This window comes from Schistosoma haematobium, chromosome 4 (genome assembly GCF_000699445.3).
Source record: "Schistosoma haematobium chromosome 4, whole genome shotgun sequence".
Taxonomy (NCBI): Eukaryota; Metazoa; Platyhelminthes; class Trematoda; order Strigeidida; family Schistosomatidae; genus Schistosoma; species Schistosoma haematobium.
In genome coordinates this window covers 24,011,197-24,033,558 of record NC_067199.1, presented here as the reverse complement: position 1 = coordinate 24,033,558, position 22,362 = coordinate 24,011,197, and the positions used below count along the sequence as shown (strand labels likewise).

Genomic DNA, 22,362 nt, shown 5'->3' with positions numbered 1-22,362 from the left:
AATACATATTACACAATTCACTATTGAAAAGATAACGAAAAAGTCTTTCATTCCAACATTTAGTTATGTAGAGACTAAGTGATGAAACAAATAACTCATTTTTCATACCTCTACAAAGACTTATGGGTAATTATTATCAACACAATTTGGTAGATTTTATTACGACCGCTAAGTTTCCATAAACCTAGAATAATCAGCATATAATCCATGATTTAAAAAATTTCGACATTTCACTTTTTTCACTCTAAAAATTATAATCTACAGTCCCATTTATTTTGTTTATTAATAAAGCTAATTAACTTAGTCAAAATATTTGACATGTATATAACTTTCTTACTTTATGACAACTTGCGTAGGGAAAAGATATATCTCTGTAAAATCCCCCTACAATACTGATCCATGGTGCGTATGTATCATGATTAACACATATTGAATCTTGACCAAAATATTGTAAAGCATAATTGTTTTGCGAATCTGAAACAAAGAGATTTTTAAGTGTTGAATTTAGCACAACACTGATAAACAAAAAAAAACTACTAGGTTAAAAAAAATAAAATACGCAATTTTCATCTTAGACTAATTCATGTGATGAATTAAAGTTCAGACAGAATTGTCTTGTTCCATGTTAACCTAACAGCTATCAAGTCGAATTGTATAAAATCTTAAAATTATAAATACTTTAAATGTTGCTCGTCAACATTAATCTAAGATAATATTTCAGTTTAGTTGTTCATTTAGCAATATGTCAGCATTTGACTGGTGTATGAATCAAATTTCCTAAAGACACTCTCACGTATAAAACAAATTGTAGAGTTTACATAAAACTACTGAAAAGCAGTAAAATTTTATCTGTTAGTTCAGAGATTTCGATTTATTAGAAAAATAACATCATGATACTGTTTCTTGATTTATTCTTGTCAAATCTTTCGAAAACGTTTCTTTTTTCAGAAGCCCAAAACACCTATACACTCATTTGGTTTATTTTTAAGTTCAGAGAGTAGACATCCTAATGGATATTGTCTCCTTCCTTATGGTACGCAATTTAATATCAAATATCTTTTAAGTGCATGCACAAACAAATGTTTAGGCGTAAGGAGTTTCGAGAATCTCATTGAAAACAATAATATTTTTATTCTTATCGACTTTATCAGCAGAAAAATATAAACTGAAATTGTCTATTATAATGATTTTCAAACAGTTTGTGTTCTGATCGTTAATTGAGAGAAGTAAATAGTGTTTCCGCATTCATTAATTAATGATTCAACTTCGTTCTATGTTGAAAACAAATTCAAAACATTTAAAACAGACAGAAGAGTTAAAATGTATATGGTCTAATTATGCATTGATGAATGGTTGTTATTCAAATAAAAACAAGGAGAAAAATTGTTCACCATGTCATCATTTCCTATAGTTCATTGCACTTAGTGAGTGTATCTACTGAAAAATAAACAGAAACAAATCTTGTAGAGCATAAAAGATACCTTGATTACTACATTTGTTTTAACAAGAAGTAGGTGATTTAACAACATGTGGATACGACTGAATGAAGACATAAATGGTAGCAGTGATATCTAACATTACTTAGTGTGGTAAAATCTCACGTAAGTCACACCAAACCACCTTAACAGATAAAAGTTTGTAATTCCATCATAACAGCCCATCAATAAGTCCCACAATAAACGAATACTTAACTGAATGTAATACATGATTCAATACATAAAATATACCCTTAGATTCTCCAAGTCCATGAAACAATCAAAATCAAAATCAGTTCAACATAAAAATTCTTTGTCTTTATAATCGTCCATCCAATCCAATAAATAACAATATTTTTTTAAAAAGATGCATGAGTGTTTTGCTGACAGAAATTGTATATAGATTACTTCGAAAGTGCCTGATAAAAATAGTGTTGCCACTAGGTTAGTTAGTTTCAAAATAATGATGACAATTTTGTTTCACAACTAAATACAAATGTACTATCCGTTAATAAATGAATCAAAATGTACATGAACATCACCAACATCCAACCATGAATAAAACTTAAAAGAAAGTTTATAAAGCGTTATTGTGCAATGTAGTTTGAAAGTGACAGATGTTAATGACTAGTTATAAAAATACAGTTTTTTTATTTGCATGTTAAATTTTTGCCATAATGAACACCAAAACAATCTTAGAAATATGGGTCAGTGCAGAAAAATTTCAGATTTACAATGCGCCAACTATTTTAGTATATTGAGGTAACCGATAATTTTGTATATATAGTGAATATAGAAATCACAAACCAATGTTATCTTGATTTTCAGTATGACGACAATATGATGTATATTTATATCCAGTTACTGGTTCAAATGGCTAAATAAATATAATTTCAAACAACTATCAGATTCACAAGTACTATTTTAATTTGGAAATATAATATAGTCAAACCACTGTTTTCTTTTAAGGATATAAGTAAAGTGGTTTTTAAAAGCAAAGGTATGAAAGGTATATAAAAATCGTTGTTCAAAATAAGTGTATTTATTTTACTTCAGTGATAAAAGTTACCAAGATTAATTCTAACTAGTTTCTTTTGAGTATCTTCTGAATACTTAAATGATTTTCGTTAATAATCAAGGTTAAAATATGGCTATTTAATACAAGCTATTCAAATCACATTAACCTAACAAGAAATAAATAACACCGAACTTATACAGTACAATCTATAAATTGAAATGGTCTAGGAAAACACGAGCATAATTAATGTGATAGGGAAGCAGTAGATGTAGAAATTTTATTTAAGCTGGATATTTTTTCATTAAAATAACAAACTAATGTAGATCATTTCGGATGAGTAAAAACTTTACTGTTAGGCATCAGTCACGTCACTATTATAACGCCTATAATTTAGTACACACGAGTGTACTGACAAATAGTTTCACAAGAATCCTCTCAGACTACAGAATCTAAGAGTGAAGTCCAAAGACGTTCCTATCATAGTTTGATTTACTGACTCTATTTTTTGAAATTTAGGTAATGATTTATGGTCTTCAGTCAGAACTAGCAGATTTATAAGCTGACTACAGTCTTAGTGAATACTTCAATATCCAACAATGACTAAAGTTTAAATAGAAAATAGATTTCACAATCTGTAAATGTTTGCACTTACATCGATTATTTTTTTTAAACAACATCCATTTATAACTGAATTACTATGAGTCGACATTCGGATGTCAACTAAGATGTAAAGTTAACATGAATATTACTTATTACGACAAGCAATCTGGTTCTTAATCAGAGCACAATGAAAAAACCACATAGTGGCACTCAGCTCATCAACAAAATGTCACTAATAACGTTGGTGACTAAGTAAATGAATGTTAGTTGCATTTAATAGACGCATGTTAATATATGATGCACATTGATAACACTATTGAAGAATTTCCTAACCTCATATGCACCCGACATAATGAATGATTTCATACAGTCCTTTAATGGAAACTTTTGCTCAACTTTGGATATACTACTATATACAATCAGTTGATACTACGATGAATGAAAAACTTCAAGGAATTGGAAAAAGGACAAACAGTTGTAGGACATCGTAAGCGTTCATAATACAAGCACTGTTTAACACAATCTGTTTGTATTAAAGTTTCGTCCACAGACTAGTTTTCAAACAGCAGATTGATTCCTGAATAGATTATTTTGAAATTCGGATAGCGTAATAAGAAGATTCTCAGAACTATGTGACATATTAGCGTAATAAATTTGAAACAATCTGATCACACATAAACTCCGTCTCCTCACTAAATTATCCAAATTTATTAGAGAAACTAATTGTCGCATATTATGAAATTATTAGCAACATAACAGTCATATAAATTTGTAATAAAAATTAAAGAAAACACAACAAACCCTGTGTATTGGACAGCGGTCACTTAAAGAAGGTCCACCTGCATAATATGGTAAGTCAGAAGCAGAAACACCATCTATACTGGTAAAATATTGATTTTCCCCAGGTACTTTCTCTTTTTGGCGCTGAAGGTCACAGGAGCCGAAGGCATCGTCGTAAACTAAGCATTTTACATCAGTGCTTGAAAGCTTATTGCAATAAGGGGTGATAGGATTATTCCTGTGAAAAAATTCAATATATTTCTTGCTTAGATAAAATTTGAAACAAAACTTAATAAAACTCTAACTGTTTACCTAGTTTCATTTCACAGAACCACAAAATAATTCTGTGCTCACTTATCGAGTGAAGCGTGTTTGTTTCAAATTCTGCAGATATTTTGAGACCATAGTACTATTATTACACAACTTGATTCTTTCTAGGCCTGAAGAAAAAAGTGAGTGCACTTTAATATTCATAATACAAAATTCCATTACTTAAGACTATTGAAGTACTTATTCTGTTTCATTAATTAAATAATAAATGCATAATATGTGTGGCACAATTTACTATCCATGAATGTTTTTACGTAAAAATAATTGACTGTTAAGTTCATCATTTCAAACAGCATCTCACCATTTTGTTTAACAATACCAAGTTAAATACTGTGATTTTATTATCCTTAGATTACTAACGCATCAAAATGTTGAAAAGTATACTTTTATTAACGAAAAAGGCTACCATGAACATTCATACTAAAAACAAAAATGTAATATTATATTAACATACTTTGCCACTTGTATTTTCATGTATTCGTAGCAACTCAGTTGAACAAATTCACATCCCCAGTTTTTACCGAACCTCCAATTTTGGGCCATAGACATATTTACATTATACCACCTGAATTTTAATTAAAGTAAATGCTACAGCAGTTTACAATGAAATTTAATAACACAAGAATAATAAATAGTAAAGTTTCAAAAGGCATAGTTAAGTTGTAACAGTGGAGACAATAAGTTTCTAGAATGACTATTTTTGGTTTTGCAAGAAATTCAACCCTATTTGAGCGGGTTCAGTAGTTAATCGCCTGCTACAAATTCTGAAAGTCTGCGTCCAGATCACAGGTGAGGTAGCTGATCCGCAAATCTGAGAAGTTTTATTCTAGAAATAAGCAGCTACCCAGTCCTCCTTGGTTTTCAGTAATATCCGAATTAAGATCGATTCGTGTTGAAAACCACCTACAGAAAATGAAATTTCTCAGAAATAACTCAGTTATGTGGTCTTAAACTTCATTCAATTAGTTATCTTTACGAATTTTGATAAAAAAAATAGACTAAAGCAAAATAATATACACTGACTTTACTTTGAGGGTTCTTATCAGCTGTTTGCAGCCCTATTCGTATTGAAGGGCAAAATATTATCCGATGTTAAACAATGGTGAATGGATAAATGCAGTTACAAGAGTTATAAGTAATACATGTTAACATGTGGAAAGTCAAAAGTCCAGCAAATCAAAATTAGTATCTTATTCGACTAGCATTGATGTGTTCTCTAAAGGGAGTTGTTTTAACTTGGAGGTTTACTTTTTCTAGATAACATCCTTTTGAAAAATGTTCCAAAGCTTGTAATGATGATGATAAAATGTTTAAAAGTAACCTGACTGGTTCGGAAAATGTATTATCTTCCATCTGAACTATAAATCTTTTTAACTGATACTATGACGTGCTTTATTTCTCCAAATTCATCAGGATTTATGTTTAATAAATATGTTATTACCCGGTATCTTTGAAGTAGGCCAACGTTAAAGAAGACACGTAAGAATCTTTTGAATAACTTCCTGACATGAGTTCATCCTGAAACATAAAAAACATCCTTAATAATGTGATTATATAATAAAATCTTACGACCACTGTTGAAAATGACAAACGAAAGCCAAAAATGGTAATCTGACAGTCTGAACTATGTCAACATTTCAAATCGTTACATATGTAAAGAAAATCTGAAACAATTTATTGTACTATCATGTGAGTCAGTTATTAAAATCATGGGTAATTTACTTCAGTGATTCTTTTTTCAAAGTGAACAAAAGCTGTTCCAGATCCTCCATCATTTTCTAAATCCATTCCATCCATTGTAGGACAGTTATAGTGAGCTCTAGCCTCTGCCTAAAAGTCAAGTGCAAACGGATATCTTAAAAGCAATAAGAATGAAAACATTTTTTCACAGGTTAAGTATCTATAAAGCATTAAGTGGAATAATAAGTAATATAATATTATTTATTGAGGCAAGTACCATTTGTCGCCAAGAATGGTTGATTTAAATTTAATCTCTTTTATTCATCATTATCACTTAGCATCTACATTTCGAGGGTTTCAGTTTATGAAAACGTTTATCAGATAATCATGCAAAGAGGAACTACTTTTAAACTGCTTTTTTTATTTTGTTCATCCAACACGAATAAAGAAGCTAGATTGTAACAAAAATAAAGAAGGGGAGAAATTACAATCAGTAGAAATAAAGTAGATGGGTTAACAATAATAATACGTGGAATGACAGATGAAAAATGCAATAGTGAAAACTTTCTTGCAGTCAGGCGAGTTACCCTTGCTTTGGTGAAGAACGATAAAGGAAACTACAGTAGAATCTTCACTGTCTTCTATTTCTGAGTCACATCTGATTGTACCTTAATCACTGAATTGCACCATCTCTTGAGTCTCAACTGAAAAAATATTTCACATTATTTTGTACAGAAATGCTTACTCAGGCGTTTTCTTGGGAATCACAGATGCAAAATCATCTTAGAGCAATAACATATTTCTAATAATGATATAACTTATGAAAAGAATTTTCAACTAGATAAACAAAAAAAGAAAGAGAAGTGTGGTAGTTTCATTTGCACTATTGAAGCCGGAGTAGTAAATTATTAGCAGAGCACACGGAAGTTTCATTGTTTCATTCAGTAAACGATAACGTATAGAAGCTCTTGAGTTCAGTTACCTATAATGTAAAATTAACTTACCAATACACTTGGAAGCACAAAGACATCTATAGTTCGTATAGTTGTGGAGACTGCAGAAACCCAGATTCGCTGAACCTTTGTAACAGTCGATTTACTAGAAAGAAAGAAATAGACAGTGAGTAGTAATTTCGGGTGTTTAGTATTACCAAAACAGCTCAAAATAGTTAATTTTTTCAAGATAAACATTTTGAAGTCAGTTAATTGACTAAAACCATGCCATATGTATAAAATCTGAAGGTTTATTTGAAAACAGGGCTTTGACTCTACAGCTTATTCACTTTACTCTCTGAGGTCATGTTCAAGATATAAACCCAGCTCATCTCACGAAGCTTGGGATAAACTGTTACTTAAAATACCTGATTCTCAAATTAGTGTATATATTTATTAAATCAGCTTGTTTTTATTCAGCAGTAAGCAATAGTGTCTGTTTGAAGTTCAAAACCAAAGGTGATGATACCACATAAACAGTGCACCGACATATCTAAGATTGGTTAAATTTTCAGTCATTGACATCTGTGATCTGGTTTTAAGATTTTCAGAGACAAAATGTTTGCCCTTTATGACCACAGAGTTTAAATAACACTTAATGAACAAGAGACAATTTATATATGATAAGCTAAATATTGAATATAAGAGGCTGAATTGTTCGTCATGTTAAACATGACCAAAAACTTTAGTTTAATGGTAGTAAGAAAATGCATCTAGGATTTAAATGTAAGGAGTCATCTTCACTGAGTGGTAAGACGTCTGATAGCTTCAGTGAATGTAAGTCTTCTTTTATAACGCAGAAGCTTAGTATCTGTATGATATTTTCAGACAAATTTCTAACAACAAAATACGTTTCTCAGTTACCTGGCTAGATAAATATAGTCCGAATCTTGACCAAGCGCAGGTAAGTTAGTTTGAGGGTCTCTAGGTGTACGTGGTGTACCATCTTCTTCACGTAGAAATGCATATGATGTACTTGAAAATCCCTGCCAAAAATGTTTTAAGCATGAATAATGTTTAGCAAAATGACATTTGGTATTATGTCAACTTAAAAATCAAGGTAAATTATTGCACTTTTAGAAATAGATAATTTGACTAATTTAACGTGTTTACATTATTAATAAATGATCCACAAATAGATATATAAAAAAACATTTATGATGAAACAATATGTTCATTGACAATTGAGAGATCCTGCCATATAGTTGTAAACAAAACTTATAACGCATATTTGTCCAGAGGAACATCAGCAATATATTAACTTTAAACTTTGTTTCCTTTCCTTCCTGAGAATGTTTAGGAAGCAGAAGAAATAAATAAAAACTAATAATTTTAGAAAAAACATGAAAATATTGTCCAAAGTGTGAAATATACCCAGTAAATACAACTAAGATTTGTGAATCAGCTCTATTTATTTAGGCTGTTGCTTATCAGTCTTAGTGTTTTTTGACATATGGAAGCCACTCGTGATGAACGACCATAATTTAATTATTACCTTTTCTAAGAGTTGCAGCTCAAGTTTGTTTTCTAATCCGAAGGACTTGTCAATGATAGACAACTGGAGAGTATTCGGAGACTAGATAAACCTTTCCTCGAAGTCTTCCGCTTTTTTCCAGTCCGCTAGTACAACATAAACCATGACTCTGATACACGTACTTATTACAACAAATGCATCTGTACATCAACCTTTACATTCTAAGTAACTTATAAAACTGCTCTCAATGAATAAATAACTAACCAAAGCGTGTGCCATTTCATGAATGAAAGTAGAAATACTTGAACGAACGTCTTCTGGCTTTATTGACAGTTGAGTTGGACACATATTAACGTAACCTGCCACTGGCCTGAATCGAAAAAATAAAGCATTGTTAACAATGCAACTGTTTACTGACTCGGACACAATAAATTAAACAGCGGAAATCTTCTTAAAACATACTAGAAAATATACTTGGTGGGGAATGAATATTTTACTGACATAGAAAATTACTTATAAACGGAATTTACTATGCAGATTTCAAAATAACCACCATTTCTTTTGAGTTAATAGGCTTTTTCTTTGACGATCAAAAATATAATCGATTTAGATGTAACTGATGTGTAGAAGTCAAAAGGAAATTATATTGGTCACTGAGCATCGACAAACCCACAAACTATCGATTATATGATCTCCTTTACATCCACTGAGAACCTGGAAACATTGAACGGCCGTTTCGTCCCATCATAGAAATCCTAAGCATCACGCATACAACAATCCTTCATAAGGGTTTCGAATCTTGAACCTACGGTCTCGCACGCGAACGCGAGCTGGCATCCAACAGTGTTAATGTTTAACCTGAATCAATCCAGTGCTCACAGGTTTTCATTAGTGGTCTAGCTTAGATGAATTTGTGATTGCAGCTATGAAAATGCTACATTCTCTTAAAATCCCCTCGATGATTTCCTTTCCTCTCACTGATTACTACCTCAGACTAAATGAGTGTGACTGCTTGTAATTGTATTGGGTTAAGTATTATCTAGTGTTAATATAGTTCCCTATTCTGGGTCGTGAATCCTGCATCTGATACAGCGTGACTAGTCCTATTATCATATTAACGTAATAATGTAGTATAGTTGAGAGAGAGGAAAATATTTTAAACCATCCATTAAATTAGTAACGTAAATCAATTACATTTTGATTGATTTACATGTAATGTAAATCAGAATATCAAAATACAGTTGGTTAGGTTCATACAAATTATAGAACGTTACTTCCTATAAATGGGCTAGTAATCTTTTCTCTAATATGACTAAAATGATGACTGAATGGAAATATTCTTAGAACCAAACTATCATCCAATGTAATATAAAAATACTGGTACTTAGGGATTAAAAAATCAATCTAAGTTACACTAAAGTTAAATGTCGTCAACAATCGTTTAGGGAATGAATTATGTACTCAGCCTAACAACCTTGTTTTATCAACTAGGTTGGTTAACTTGTCTTTTACATAATCGTTCTTATGACATTATTGATTTAAAAACAGTTAATGGAAAACTAGATAACATTAAAAACTAAGCGTTCTACCTGTCAGTACCAAACTCAAGTTGACACGCCAGTGCATAAGCCAACAAATCTTCACTTTGACATGGTTCAGTTGCTGAAGCATCCACAAAAACCAAATAACCGTTTGGTGGTATTCCTGATCCTCTTGAACCTTGTATACTAGGCTTATTCGCAACAAACGTTTTACATCCCTTTAGAAATAAAAATGAACTTCATTAAGCAATTAACTAAATAACAATCATATGAGAAAAACAAATAATTACCGGAATAATTATCTCTTACTTATCATTATCCATGTGAATTTTGTAGCATAACGCTTTTCTAATGGCTACAAAATCGCTTGGATCCTAAACTGAAAAAATGATCAGTTTTTGCTTATTACTGCGAGTTAAACCAGAGTAACTTCTTAAAACAACCTCAAATATGGTTCTGCATCTGCATCAGCAATCAAGTTAAGCCAGTTAATAATTATATTCTTATACGCCTGAACTGTTTTAATAATCTGGCTTTATTATTATTCCTTCTAATGGCAAACGGAGCATATATAAGAAACTATGCCATGTTGTACACTATTTTTTATGCCAAAAAACCTATTAAACTACATTTAACGAGCTTCTGAAGTTTATTCGACAACAGAGTTTTTGGGTTATGGTTTCATTTTGTTAGTGTATAACGCTGCCTACTTACTTCAGCTAGAACTAAATAAATAAGAATTAAACTTCCAAATGGAAAACATATCACATTCTATTTGATAATACTGTGTTTTACTTGGCATAAAAGACTTCATAAATAGGCAAGGAAAATGAATATATCCTGAAATCTCAGGGAGCTTTTCAGTCGCCAGGCTTATTGCAATGACTGGAAGAATATACTGAAAAATCCTACACTTTATCTTAAACGGTGCTAATCCAACCATCAGGTTGCGAATTCTTAAGCACTTGGTTTGAATGGACGCTTTATAATTCACCATGAAGTTGCCAAGATAGGAGATTTGCTGATAAACAAAAGTAAAATTGTGTTCCGATTGGATGGATAATCAATATTCTTATCTAGTCAATATATCATTCACTTCCGTTTTATTCACAGCTCATATCATTGAGACAAAGTTACATTAAATCTACCTCATAAGAAAGGGACAAAACCGGCTTTGGGATAGATCCTAACACAATTTGTAAACATAAAGTTCACGGTTTTTAATGACTAGACGACCAAACATTGAATAGATATAAATTTAGATCAATTCACATGTAACTCACATTAAGATAGTTATCAGGTATGGGTTCTGTGAAACATCTAGTGATATTTTCACAACCTTTATTGCAATATATACCAATTGTACCATTTGGCCATTTTACATATGACGTTTGCCCATCCAAACATTGTCTTGTAAAACAAAGTAAACGTTAGCATTCCTATAAAAACACAAATCTGATAAAAAAAATTTACGACTAGTCCAGTACTTCAATTTAATTTGCTAATTTCGCTTTTCGTTAGTGATGAACAGTATTCAGTTGAATTCTTAGGGTTAACTTATTTGCCTCATAGGGTTAACAAGTCAGTCGATCAAGGAAGTGTAAAACTTGGTAAATTTTTGTGTTACGTTCAGTTGTTACACTACATTAGCACAGTGAGATGCTGCAGTAATCTATTAAGTAACAGTATTAGTGGTAGTGAAAAAGATTAGGCATAAAAAAATATGAAACAAGTGGGAATGTAGAGGTCTATGGAGGAAAACAACTTTGAGATAATTTTGAAGCTTAGAATCCAAGGAAAGATAAAAAATGAATCCATCTGCGCTAATTCAAACGATTCTGAGTAAGAAAGTTCAACGAATAAACTTTAAAAATTCAGCGTTCCACTCATTATACTGGTTCAAGCTTTTTGCAAGGAAATATAATCAAATATCAAAAATATCGAATATAAATACCTTGTTCAGCCGTTACCTGGATACTGTACGCCCTCAATTACCGTAAAACTATCCGTTTAAATTTAGACGAAAGTTCATACGAACATGTCTCACAGTCTGTAACTATTGTTTACGAAAATCACATTAACCCTAAATAGATAGTCTCTACCTACCTACACGGTTCATTTCATCTGTCAGCAAGTTCATAGACAGATACCATATTGTTGTTTGACTGTCACTAGCTCCCTTCTCACATATTATTGGTCATAACATTTAGACGATGCACTCAGGTTTATAGAATATTAATTAATTCAATAAAAATTGTAATTCTAAAGATAGATTAGGAAAGATCAGAAGCATTGTTTAATTTATGTTTTAAGCTTATTATTACTTGAATTTTCATGACAAACACAGTAAAAGCAACGAAAAGAGATTAAAATATTTCACTGCACACTTTTAAAAAATCGTAATTCGGTATATTTCACCTTCTACAGGTGCTAGTCAGGTTTATTTTCTGCAGTCAAAACATATAGTTTGCCACAAAATTTCAGCCTAAACCTTTTCAGACAAAATTTTATTATCGCTTACTGAATGATTTGAGGAGTTTATGTTATAAGTGATTTACGACTATCGTAACATCGATGATCTGAATGAAAAGCTATCAAAAATAAGAATATCTGTCTTACCTCTCAAGTATGATATTGTCTGAAGCAATCTTCTTCACACCTAATGATTTTTCCCAGTACGTAAGCGCAGGCAAAACAATTTTTGTCTTTAAAAAGTGCAGAAACAATTGTTGCAGTCTTTAACATGTAACAACAGTGTTTCATAAGATCAAAAATCAACGATAAATAAAAACCAGACAAAACGTTTATTTATCTCATTAACAAATCTGTTTCTAATTCATGGATATCATAAGTGATGTACAATAATACGAGACGTTCAATTACTCCAATTGAGTAATGAAACAATCAAATGAACTTTCATTAGTGAACGCAATTACGTATAAGTATCTATGATTCCGAATTTCGTATGAATTTTTGATACTTTTCTCTCACTGAATCACGGCCTTTTAAATTAAATATTAAGTACTTTAAAAAGACTATGCACTACATAATGACAGAAGTGTTTGTAAAGATGTATTTGTGGGTCAAGGATCTCACAAGTGCATCATGAAAATATTCACATCTAAAACATCATAAATACATTACTATTATTTGTCCATGACAAAATAAATGTTTTATTATATTTATAAAAAGTACTATGTTGCAGTTCAAAATAAGTGAGATTAATCATTCGCTTTTCAAGTGTATTTAGAGTTTAAAAAATTCACAGCATTAAGACAATTTACATCTAAATTCATACATAAATATGTCAAGCATTAACTAGTTATGACAATTTAACTGCCAAGCAAACAAAATGCGCTTCAAGTATACTTATCTGAAAGAACACTGAAAAGGTCAGAACCAATAATTTGATAAAATAAGATTTAAATTTAAATTTAAATGTATGTGAACGAGTCAGTGAATAATGATAGTGATAGAGCTGAAAGTTTTATAATTTTAGTAGGCACGATGGGCATAGAGATGTAAACTTAAAACTTAGTAATGTGTCTGATCAAGTTGACGAAAAATAAATCAAATAATCGGAAACCAAGAATAGTGTTTGTCTGTGTGGTTGTGTGGTGTGTGAATGAACTAATGATACCTTTGTACTTGTTGAATGCTTGATTTCGAACTCTAAATACAGTACATTCGTTTGTGGTTATCTAATACTGCTTGATCCAATTACGTTATTTCTGAGATTTTTAGTTCATACTTTAATTCAAATACTCCTCAGTATCACAGGTTGTTAAAATGACTTCAAAAATATCTGTAAAAGCCACAACCGTTAAAATTGAATTTCTGTTTTCGAAAAACAGCGATAATAAACGTCGAAAACTCTTAGCGGAAAACCGTTACTTAACTACAAGTTGTAAATACTTCCTGAGACCTTATGACATGAAAACATCATCGATAACTGTTAATTTAACCATTCACGTTTTGTACAAAATTTGAAGATTAATTTTAGTGAATAGACGCATTGACTGAAGCAGTCTTACTGGAATAAACAGGGAAGTAGGCATAGTCATCACACTTGTTCGAATACCTTCAATGTAAACTGAACAAATTCTCGTAGTTTTAAGAATTCTTCTGACCCAGTTGGCTAACATATTGACACTGAAAATTGAATACATGCATTCAATAACTGAAGTTGTTTAGACCATTCGGTGATTAGTGGTTGCTGCATAATAGACTCTGTATGAATTCATACCTTTCTTCCTTGCGCCGATCAACACGATGGTAAGTAAACAGTTGCGTCCACAAGCATAACAGGAAGCGGCATCAGTACTTTGTCAAGTCATCACAATTACGATATCATCAGTTAGTTAAAAGCTGCTAACTATGCAAATATATCTGGACGTTTTGTTCAAATCAACTAAAATGTTCAACCAAGTATCAGCTACAGTCATTTTTTTGCTGAAAACCTCGAATTACTTTCAAACGTATATTACACCGCTAACCTCAAGTCCAGATGAAATTTATCAGATATTCACAGAAACATTGATTGAAATTGCCAAACTTTACGACAGCTTAACTGAAACACATCAACTCAAATCATTCACTTATGGAAATAGCGAAATAATATAGCGACTTTATTGGTACTAAATATTCATCAAGCTTTTAGTAAACATGAGGTTAAAAGTTAATATAATTATTATTAAATGACCGTCACTCCCATATGACTTCACTACCAATTTCATATGGTTAGTAGACAAATTTGCATGAATTAAGTAGACAAAGTTATATGAAATAGTTTTCGTGCTTCGTTTTAGACAAGTAGAACAAACACATGGCATTGTGAAGAACATTAGAGAGGTTTTAAGTCAGCTGCTATATAACACCATATCGGTTGAAATAGCTTGTGTATGTTTATAGCTAGGTTTAATTTTTTGCTAAAATTGTGTTTTCTACTTCATTAAAACCCACTTAAACAAGAATTGATTGACTACAGACTTAATTAATTATGTCTTTGAGAAAAAAACTATTCATAAACAGATTAGAGACTGGCTTTGACGTTTTTAATACAATAGATGACAGCAAATTAAACAAAATGTCAGCAATGTCAATTGATTTTGAGTTTGTTTTGACTAGGACCTCGTTTAAGCAACTATTAGCATTATATCTAATCATTCCAATTAGATCAATGTTCCGAAGAAAAAGCAAGAAGAACTAATGCTATAATGCACAAAACAATTTCAGTCCCAACTTAATGGGAGGCACAGTCTGTAAGCAGATGTAGCCATTATCAATCCACCAGCATCAGCATTTGTCTAGGTGTTAATAGTCGAGCTACAAAATACCAGACGTCAGATGGGACTGAACAAACGTTGCTGTATTCGAAGCATTTTAAATAAATTTCATCATATATCATAACAAAAGCCATCTCGATGAGCTGGCTTGGTCTTGCTGCTCGAATTCTCAAAACAAAATTTGTGTGTTAGTGCAAGACACAAGATACGGTGAGTTTCATAGACCTTAAGATAGCAAGAAACAAGAACTATTTATGTTCAGTTGAACATAGGATAAGATAATATTTACAGTTCAAGGGTTTTATCTAATCGCAGAAAAATGTCCCAGTAGAATGCTGTCTTCAAAGGTAGACAGAACATGTCTCTAAAGTACGCCTTGCAGCAAACTGGATTATTTGAAGGAATGAACACACGATACGAAACAAAGTCAATCCATCTCATAATATTTGCTATTCATGATATGCTTATATTAAAAGAATTAGTCACATAATGTGCGCTAATTTTGTTTAAAATCATGAAAGTGAAAAACATTCTTTCGTTTGATATCTCCACTACACTGCTGATATTTTTGAATGGTTAGACAAACGGCAGGATAATGTATACTAACGAAAAAATATTCAATATTGTAATCACTTCATTAGAATTTTGATACTATATGGAGCAGTAATATTCATCAGTATATAATTTGGTTGAATTTCCTCCAAGAATAAAGCATAACAATGTACATTGCATAAAATAAAATAGAAGCCATATGTGGAGTTGCATACAAATTAATCAGCATACAAACACCGAGTTACATAAATGTTTTTGGAACCTATCAAAAAAGAAACAAAGCACTAATTATGTTTTCAGAAAACAAATCGACTCAAATACGTCCTAAAAACCATTTGTCGAGTAGTGTTAACATATTACTAACACAGAACTGCAAAACAACTCAGAATAGTAGAACAACTGTTTCATTAAATTAGTGAACAATCACGACGCATTTAGAGAAACAGCCATCGTTTGAATTCTCGGTGTTTGTGACAAAACTGAATTATTGATGGATATTGTTAAAAGTTCTAAACAAACCGGTTTAACACATATAGAGAGACAAATTAGATGAATTAGACTGTAATAGTTATAACAAAGACAATGGAAACGCATAGGGTCAACCAACCTTTATCTGTTCAAACAGAGTATTATTCTGAAATCCCGATGTGTATACGATGGAAAATTTCAACTGAGTGTTGACTGTGCTCCGTTTTGATAAAGAATCATATGACGTAGCATGAATCTTGTTTTTAGAGTTTAAAAGTAAATCCTTACTACTGGTGAAGCTCTAGGAACTCTGCAAACATGCTTTGTTTGACACAAATTCAGTAAAAACACTATGGTTAGAGCTATTCCTAAAGTCATTTTGCGACTTCGAATCATAGTTAACGCGTTAAGTAATATAACTATTAAACTCTCCCAAAATGAATAATTCAAACAAACAATGATGTTCAATAAATTAGGCATTTGCCTTATTTCAATTTGTGATATGTCCGTCAAACCCTGACAGAATTATTTTATTCTGTCTAGCATGTCTAATGTAATAAATAGTTTAAAGATATGTTGGTGATAAAGAAGTTGTTCTTGACAAGTTAGAATTGGTAATGCCAAGTATTGAAATCAGCAGTAAGCCATGGTTCCGTTCGGATAAAATGATAGTTTCTGAATGAAGAGTAAGGTAACATCAAGGTACGCTTTAACAGAGGTTTTCATAAGCAGTCGACTGCTTATGCGACCGCATGGAGAATAGGAATAGAATGGTGAACAGATAATTTCGTGTCTAACGTTTATAAGAATAATGTAGGTCACAACTTATTTTCATTCGAAGGCAGTCAGGTCAGATAGAGTGGGAAAGATGTAAACTTCAATCACGTTTCAGATAACTGCACTAGTAAAGATACTTCGTACGTTCATTAATTTTATGGGGCATGCAATGTTCCACACTTTTAATACGCATGAAAAACTTGGTACGTAGAAATGTCGGTCTGTAATGTCTTGTATAATATAAGACTCACATAGGTTATTCCAATTTTCGGAAAGACTGGCTCATTCTTTCACCTGACTTACATTTTGGCCCTGTTAATTATCCTCGTACTAACCCAAACTATTCTTGTTCGACCGCATATATGTGTATTGCTTATTCTATTCGTCACACGTCTGCAACTTATATTATCTGTCTGTAAATATTGAGTAAAGCCTCATCAAATGGAATTGGCACACTTGGCTTCTTCTGTCTGTTTCTCCTCTCACTTTCCCTGGTTATCTGTATGGATTACCGAGAGCTTGAAATATACGCTTCGAAGATTTTTTTTTACCGTATTTGACTTATTTTATCCCATTGTTCAACAATGCAGACTAAGACAATAACTATACGATCAAACGGGAGGCAGATGAACGAGCTCCCAAAGGTCGTTGTCCATTCCTTGTTAGTAAATGTATTTCATACCAGCCACGTATGATTTATCTTGAACACGTAGAATGTCATCGATGTAAGCTTTTAAACAAGACGACATCAACTTATACAACCAGTTTATACGGGCATATAGTAAGCCCAACGGACTGGAGCCTAGACGATATCATGCTATTCGAGTGTGAAATTTTTTAACGTTCACAACCATTCAGCTGTGCAACTAACTGCAGACATTTAGCTAAGAATAACTCCATGGTCCTTGATTAGTCTTATCTTATTGCTCTTTGAACCACTTATATTGATGTTGATTCTTTGCGATTATTAGGTTTTCCTAACACGAGTGGTCCCTATTTAGGTGTGGTTGATATTTTTCATTCCTAATAACTTGTATTTGATGATCATCTTATGTGATGTTGGTAACCATCGTTGAAAAGGCATTTTAGTCGATAAGTAGTGCCACATTTGCTGGATAATTAGACATACAACCTCACTGCATTTTAAAAAATTACAACTATCATTTTGTCCGTCAGATGCGCCTGCAATTGTTTCGAATGAAAATTAGTACGTGTGCTCATATTCCGCTCCACGCAAGTGAATACAACCTGAGTTTCATATCCAGTGTCACTGTTAGTTTAATGAACGCAAGTTAATAAAACTGATGGCGGCGTTTTTGCCAATCTTCTTTGAACAACCTTTCAAACACATGTCAAAATGAAGCATTAAAACCAAGATATCCAATGAGTAGCCTTGTATCACCTGTCAATTGCTTGATCGAGGTCAATTATGTAGCTCACAAACTAAAGCATTTCGGAATATGGAACGACTGTTTAGGTTGGTTTATATAGTAATATTTTCGTAGATCACAATATGTTACATGAGATATGTCAGCTTACAGGCGAGATTGATCTGCTACAAATGCTACGGGCTTTATTTTGTTAGGTTACTCAATTATGTAGATATGTCATAGCGCACATGAATAATCTAAGCAGAGTACAAATTTTCATACATCACAACATTAATCTTATTATGACTCTGATGTCCAATATGCGAGTTGGCGCGCTTTGTGAGGGTTGCGTTGCGACGAGCAGTTGGTGGTGGAAGCACAGTGTGGAAGTTGAGGATGCGTATTCTTGATATATATAATAAGGGAAAACAGTGTTCTAACATCAACTGGCGTTTTTCGTCAAAATTATTATAACTTGTTTTTATTATAACTTTTATGGAGTTACAAGTGGACTCATATTTAGCTTAATTGTCCAGGCTTGCTTGCAATAGGATTTTTCGGCAGTAAGAAAAACCAATTCAGAGTCACGGACATGAGTCAGAGAGGTGTTCGGCACAAGAAAATGGCATCAATACCATTGAATTGTGGCATCCCAATCAACCATAAGGAGCCGTAATAAAACAAAATGTTCCGTGCATGGATTGAGATTATCTCACACAAAATGTTGTTCTTGATTTATCAGTAGTAACGACACACGAATAAACTGTTTCACACAATAATACCACTTATTTTCTTTAACCTATTAAATGCTCTTTCTTAACAAATACCTTAATAAAAGAAAATAAGACTGAGTAATCATACCTTAAACATTCCTTCATGAATATTGACTACTCTGCCTCTCGTGTTTTCTTTTACTTGCTCCCTCTTTCAGGCCCCTAGTGATATGGAACGAAAGATTTTATCCTGCACCATCCTCAAAGCCTTCGATATTTCAAAGGGATATAAGGTTGCGACTTTTAGAAGCTCCCACCTTCAGTGGACCTATCATTGACCTTCAGTTGCACATTCGCAACGCAACTTTCATGAAGCGCGCCAACTGTGATACTGATTAAAACCATCTACATTCATATCTCATAAATTATCAACCCAGCTAAGTAATTTACTGCAGTAGATATTGTATCATTTGTAACGGTTTGATCGTGCCTGTAAACTGGCATGCCTCATGTAACAAACTGCTATTTGAGAATAAATTATTATTATTAATAAATAAAGACCTATTCGCTACTTGTCTGGTTTCTTCTATCAATAGCACGAGGGTTGCCAACGGGTTCTGAACCCAAATCTGTTGACAGCCCGTCCAAAGGAATGATATTGGTTGCATATATTTTTTTTCAAGTAACAATATCGTACACGAGAAACGCCAGTTTACAGGAAAAATCAAATTGTTATAGACGATGCAGGTCTTACTGTTATAAGTTAATCAGTAGGGTCGATGTGTTATAAAGCACATTGTTCATCGATTCAGGGGGATAACGCGTCTCACATATGAATGAAAATAATGTTAGTAAAACTGGGGATGTCAATATAAGAGTTGGAGCGCTTTATGGAGGTTGCACTGTGACGTGCGACTGATGGCCAGCGATGAATGCTTTAGAAGGCGCGACCTTATGTCCTCCTGACGTACCTGAGGTGTTAATAATGGCGCCGGACTAAGTCACACGTTCCATTCGTGTTCTCGATGGCACATCACGAGGGTGAATAATTTGAGATATCAAGAGTCAATATGACAAGCCATAGCTGACCACCATCCATAGAGTTAATGAGTTATCTGTCCACTTGAAAAAGTAAGAAGAGACATGGCACTTCATACGAAAAGCAGTGTGACTTTAAATATAAGAGGGATTAGGAATTTCATGTGGATGGTAGGAGCATAAAGGCATGACCAATAACGAATGAATAATGGGAGAATGGAAACCATTATGATTTGGTTGCACACACAATAGGAGCCCGATATATGCATGATCGGTTTGGAATTAGGTGGTCCAGAATAAAGTGTCTCATCGTTGATTGTGAGATCTGGGAATAGTTGATGAAGCTCTTTAAAGTCTAAAAACAGGGTTTTTAGTCTTTTGAACTCAGTGCTAGTGTCACAGTTACGGATAGGTATCGACAGCCTGTCTCGCAATAAACTATTAAATACTTACAACGCATTGTTTTATGGTATTCCACAGTTAGTAGAATATACGCTTTGTTTCTGAGTCTGTAGACTGTCTCATGGATTATGGTTGGGCAGGAGGCTAGAAGTGAGCCCATATATTGCTTTGTAGGGAAATATTAGGTTGTTACTTAACCTATAGTGCCATAACTGTTTTAAAGAGAGGTGCTTACATCTGTCAGTATATCCAAGAGTCTAGCCGCATCCTCACCTTTGGCGTGTGAAGCGTCTTTTGACATCTACTCTCATCTTGTCTGTTGTATTCATGTTCGAAAAGATAAAAGAGCAATATTCAAGGGAGGGTCGTATACATATTTTGTAAGCAGTGCGCTTAGTTTCTGTTTTGAAGAATTTCTTTTATTATGAAACCGATTAGCCATCTAGATTTAGAAGTTATAATTTAGGCATGTTCTTTAAATTTTTGGCTTCCTATGTAAATAACACCTAGATTGTGTACTGATTTGAGTGTTTGAACACTACTTTTATTAAGGTAGAATTGTAGTTCATAGGGATGTTTTCCAAAAATGCATGATCTTGCACTTGTTGTGGTAAGGGTAATTGCCATCTTTAGCTCCAGATAGTCAGGTTGTTGAGGTCACTTCAAATTTGCGATACACTTTCACTCAGAGCTTCAGGCTTAGAGCTGTGTACTATTTTGAGGTCATCAGCGTATAAGTGAAATCTCCCTAATTTAATGATGTTACATATACATGAGAAACAAGGGTGGACCTAATGCACTTCCCTGGATAACTTCACTAGTTATTGGTTCCGGTGATGAGAGGGGATCGTTGTACTTCGCCATTTATTCGCGTTCTGTTAATAATACAACAAACCATGAATATAGTGGATCACTGATTTCGGAGAAATTTAATTTCACGAGAAGCCTTTTGCGTGGAATTTTATCAAAAGAACTCTTAAAGTTTATTAATAAGACAGACACAGGGAATCCGTTATCTTGTTTCGGTTTTATGTCATACGGGTAGTCTTTTAGGAATGTGTCGTATGACCTAGACATCAGAAACTCATGCTAGGAGGTTGAGATGGGATTACTAGTAAGTAGATGTTGAACTACCGCCGACTTAACTATATTTTCCATCACTCTAGAAACCACTAAGGTTATGTTTAGAGGTCCGTCATTTTCAACATTCGCTTCAGGTCCTGTTTTCATTTTGGGAATGGGGTGTGCAGTTTTTCAAGTTCAATGGTAGCACGCTGTAGAGAGTGGTCTCACAAGTAGTTTAAGAAGTATGCCACACAGATTATAACCTCCATTTTTTTAGCATGCTTACTGGAATGCCATCAGATCCTTCTGTGTAGGAGTGTTTCAGTGTGCTTTTTGAATTAGAAATATTCTGTAAGCTGGAGTTTACATTGATAATTTCACAGGAGGGTAATGAGGTGAGCTCTGGTTTATTTAAAGGATTTTAGTTAGTTGCTTAGGCGACAAATGGTTTACCAAATAGTTCTGTAACAAGTTTTGGATCTTCGTATCGTTGACTGTCCTCAATTACTGTGTCTCCTTTCAATTTTGAATGCAGAAGTTTATTTTGAAGGAGTTTGATAAGTGTGTAGAAGTCATCACTAATTTCGATAGCACGTTGTTTCTGTGCAACTGTTTTTGTGTACTTGTTGCCTCTGTCTGGAAAAATATTTCTGTCACTGTAACTAAAGAGGAAAAGTCTTTAAGTTTGTGGATCTAGATGCAACATTGTCGAGGATACCTTCGTCTACGGACGGGTTTGTACAGATGTTTAAAAAACTGAGGTCTCCATTATTATAAACCTGCGGCTGTTTTGAAGATATTA

General features: G+C 32.9%; 1 protein-coding gene across 2 annotated transcripts in view; it reads right to left on the bottom strand.

Moving 5' to 3' along the window:
• MS3_00007704 (uncharacterized protein) overlaps positions 1 to 22,362 on the bottom strand; it is a gene marked incomplete at its 3' end in the record, with an annotated part of 39,947 nt that overhangs the window by 1,260 nt on the left and 16,325 nt on the right. Inside the window, exons 1-14 of one of the 2 annotated variants that reach the window (XM_051216022.1) lie at positions 16,484 to 16,636; positions 16,335 to 16,451; positions 12,510 to 12,595; positions 11,174 to 11,300; positions 9,939 to 10,108; positions 8,614 to 8,719; positions 7,740 to 7,861; positions 6,888 to 6,981; positions 6,629 to 6,720; positions 5,926 to 6,587; positions 5,645 to 5,721; positions 4,658 to 4,768; positions 3,895 to 4,111; positions 338 to 474 (exon numbers count right to left, since the gene is read on the bottom strand). In XM_051216022.1, the coding sequence (XP_051066572.1) occupies positions 6,667 to 6,720; positions 6,888 to 6,981; positions 7,740 to 7,861; positions 8,614 to 8,719; positions 9,939 to 10,108; positions 11,174 to 11,300; positions 12,510 to 12,595; positions 16,335 to 16,451; positions 16,484 to 16,573 (966 nt within the window). In that variant the 5' untranslated portion in view covers positions 16,574 to 16,636. Of the gene's footprint in view, positions 1 to 337; positions 475 to 3,894; positions 4,112 to 4,657; positions 4,769 to 5,644; positions 5,722 to 5,925; positions 6,588 to 6,628; positions 6,721 to 6,887; positions 6,982 to 7,739; positions 7,862 to 8,613; positions 8,720 to 9,938; positions 10,109 to 11,173; positions 11,301 to 12,509; positions 12,596 to 16,334; positions 16,452 to 16,483; positions 16,637 to 22,362 lie in introns of those variants that run through there. The other variant, XM_035729836.2, reaches the window with a different exon arrangement.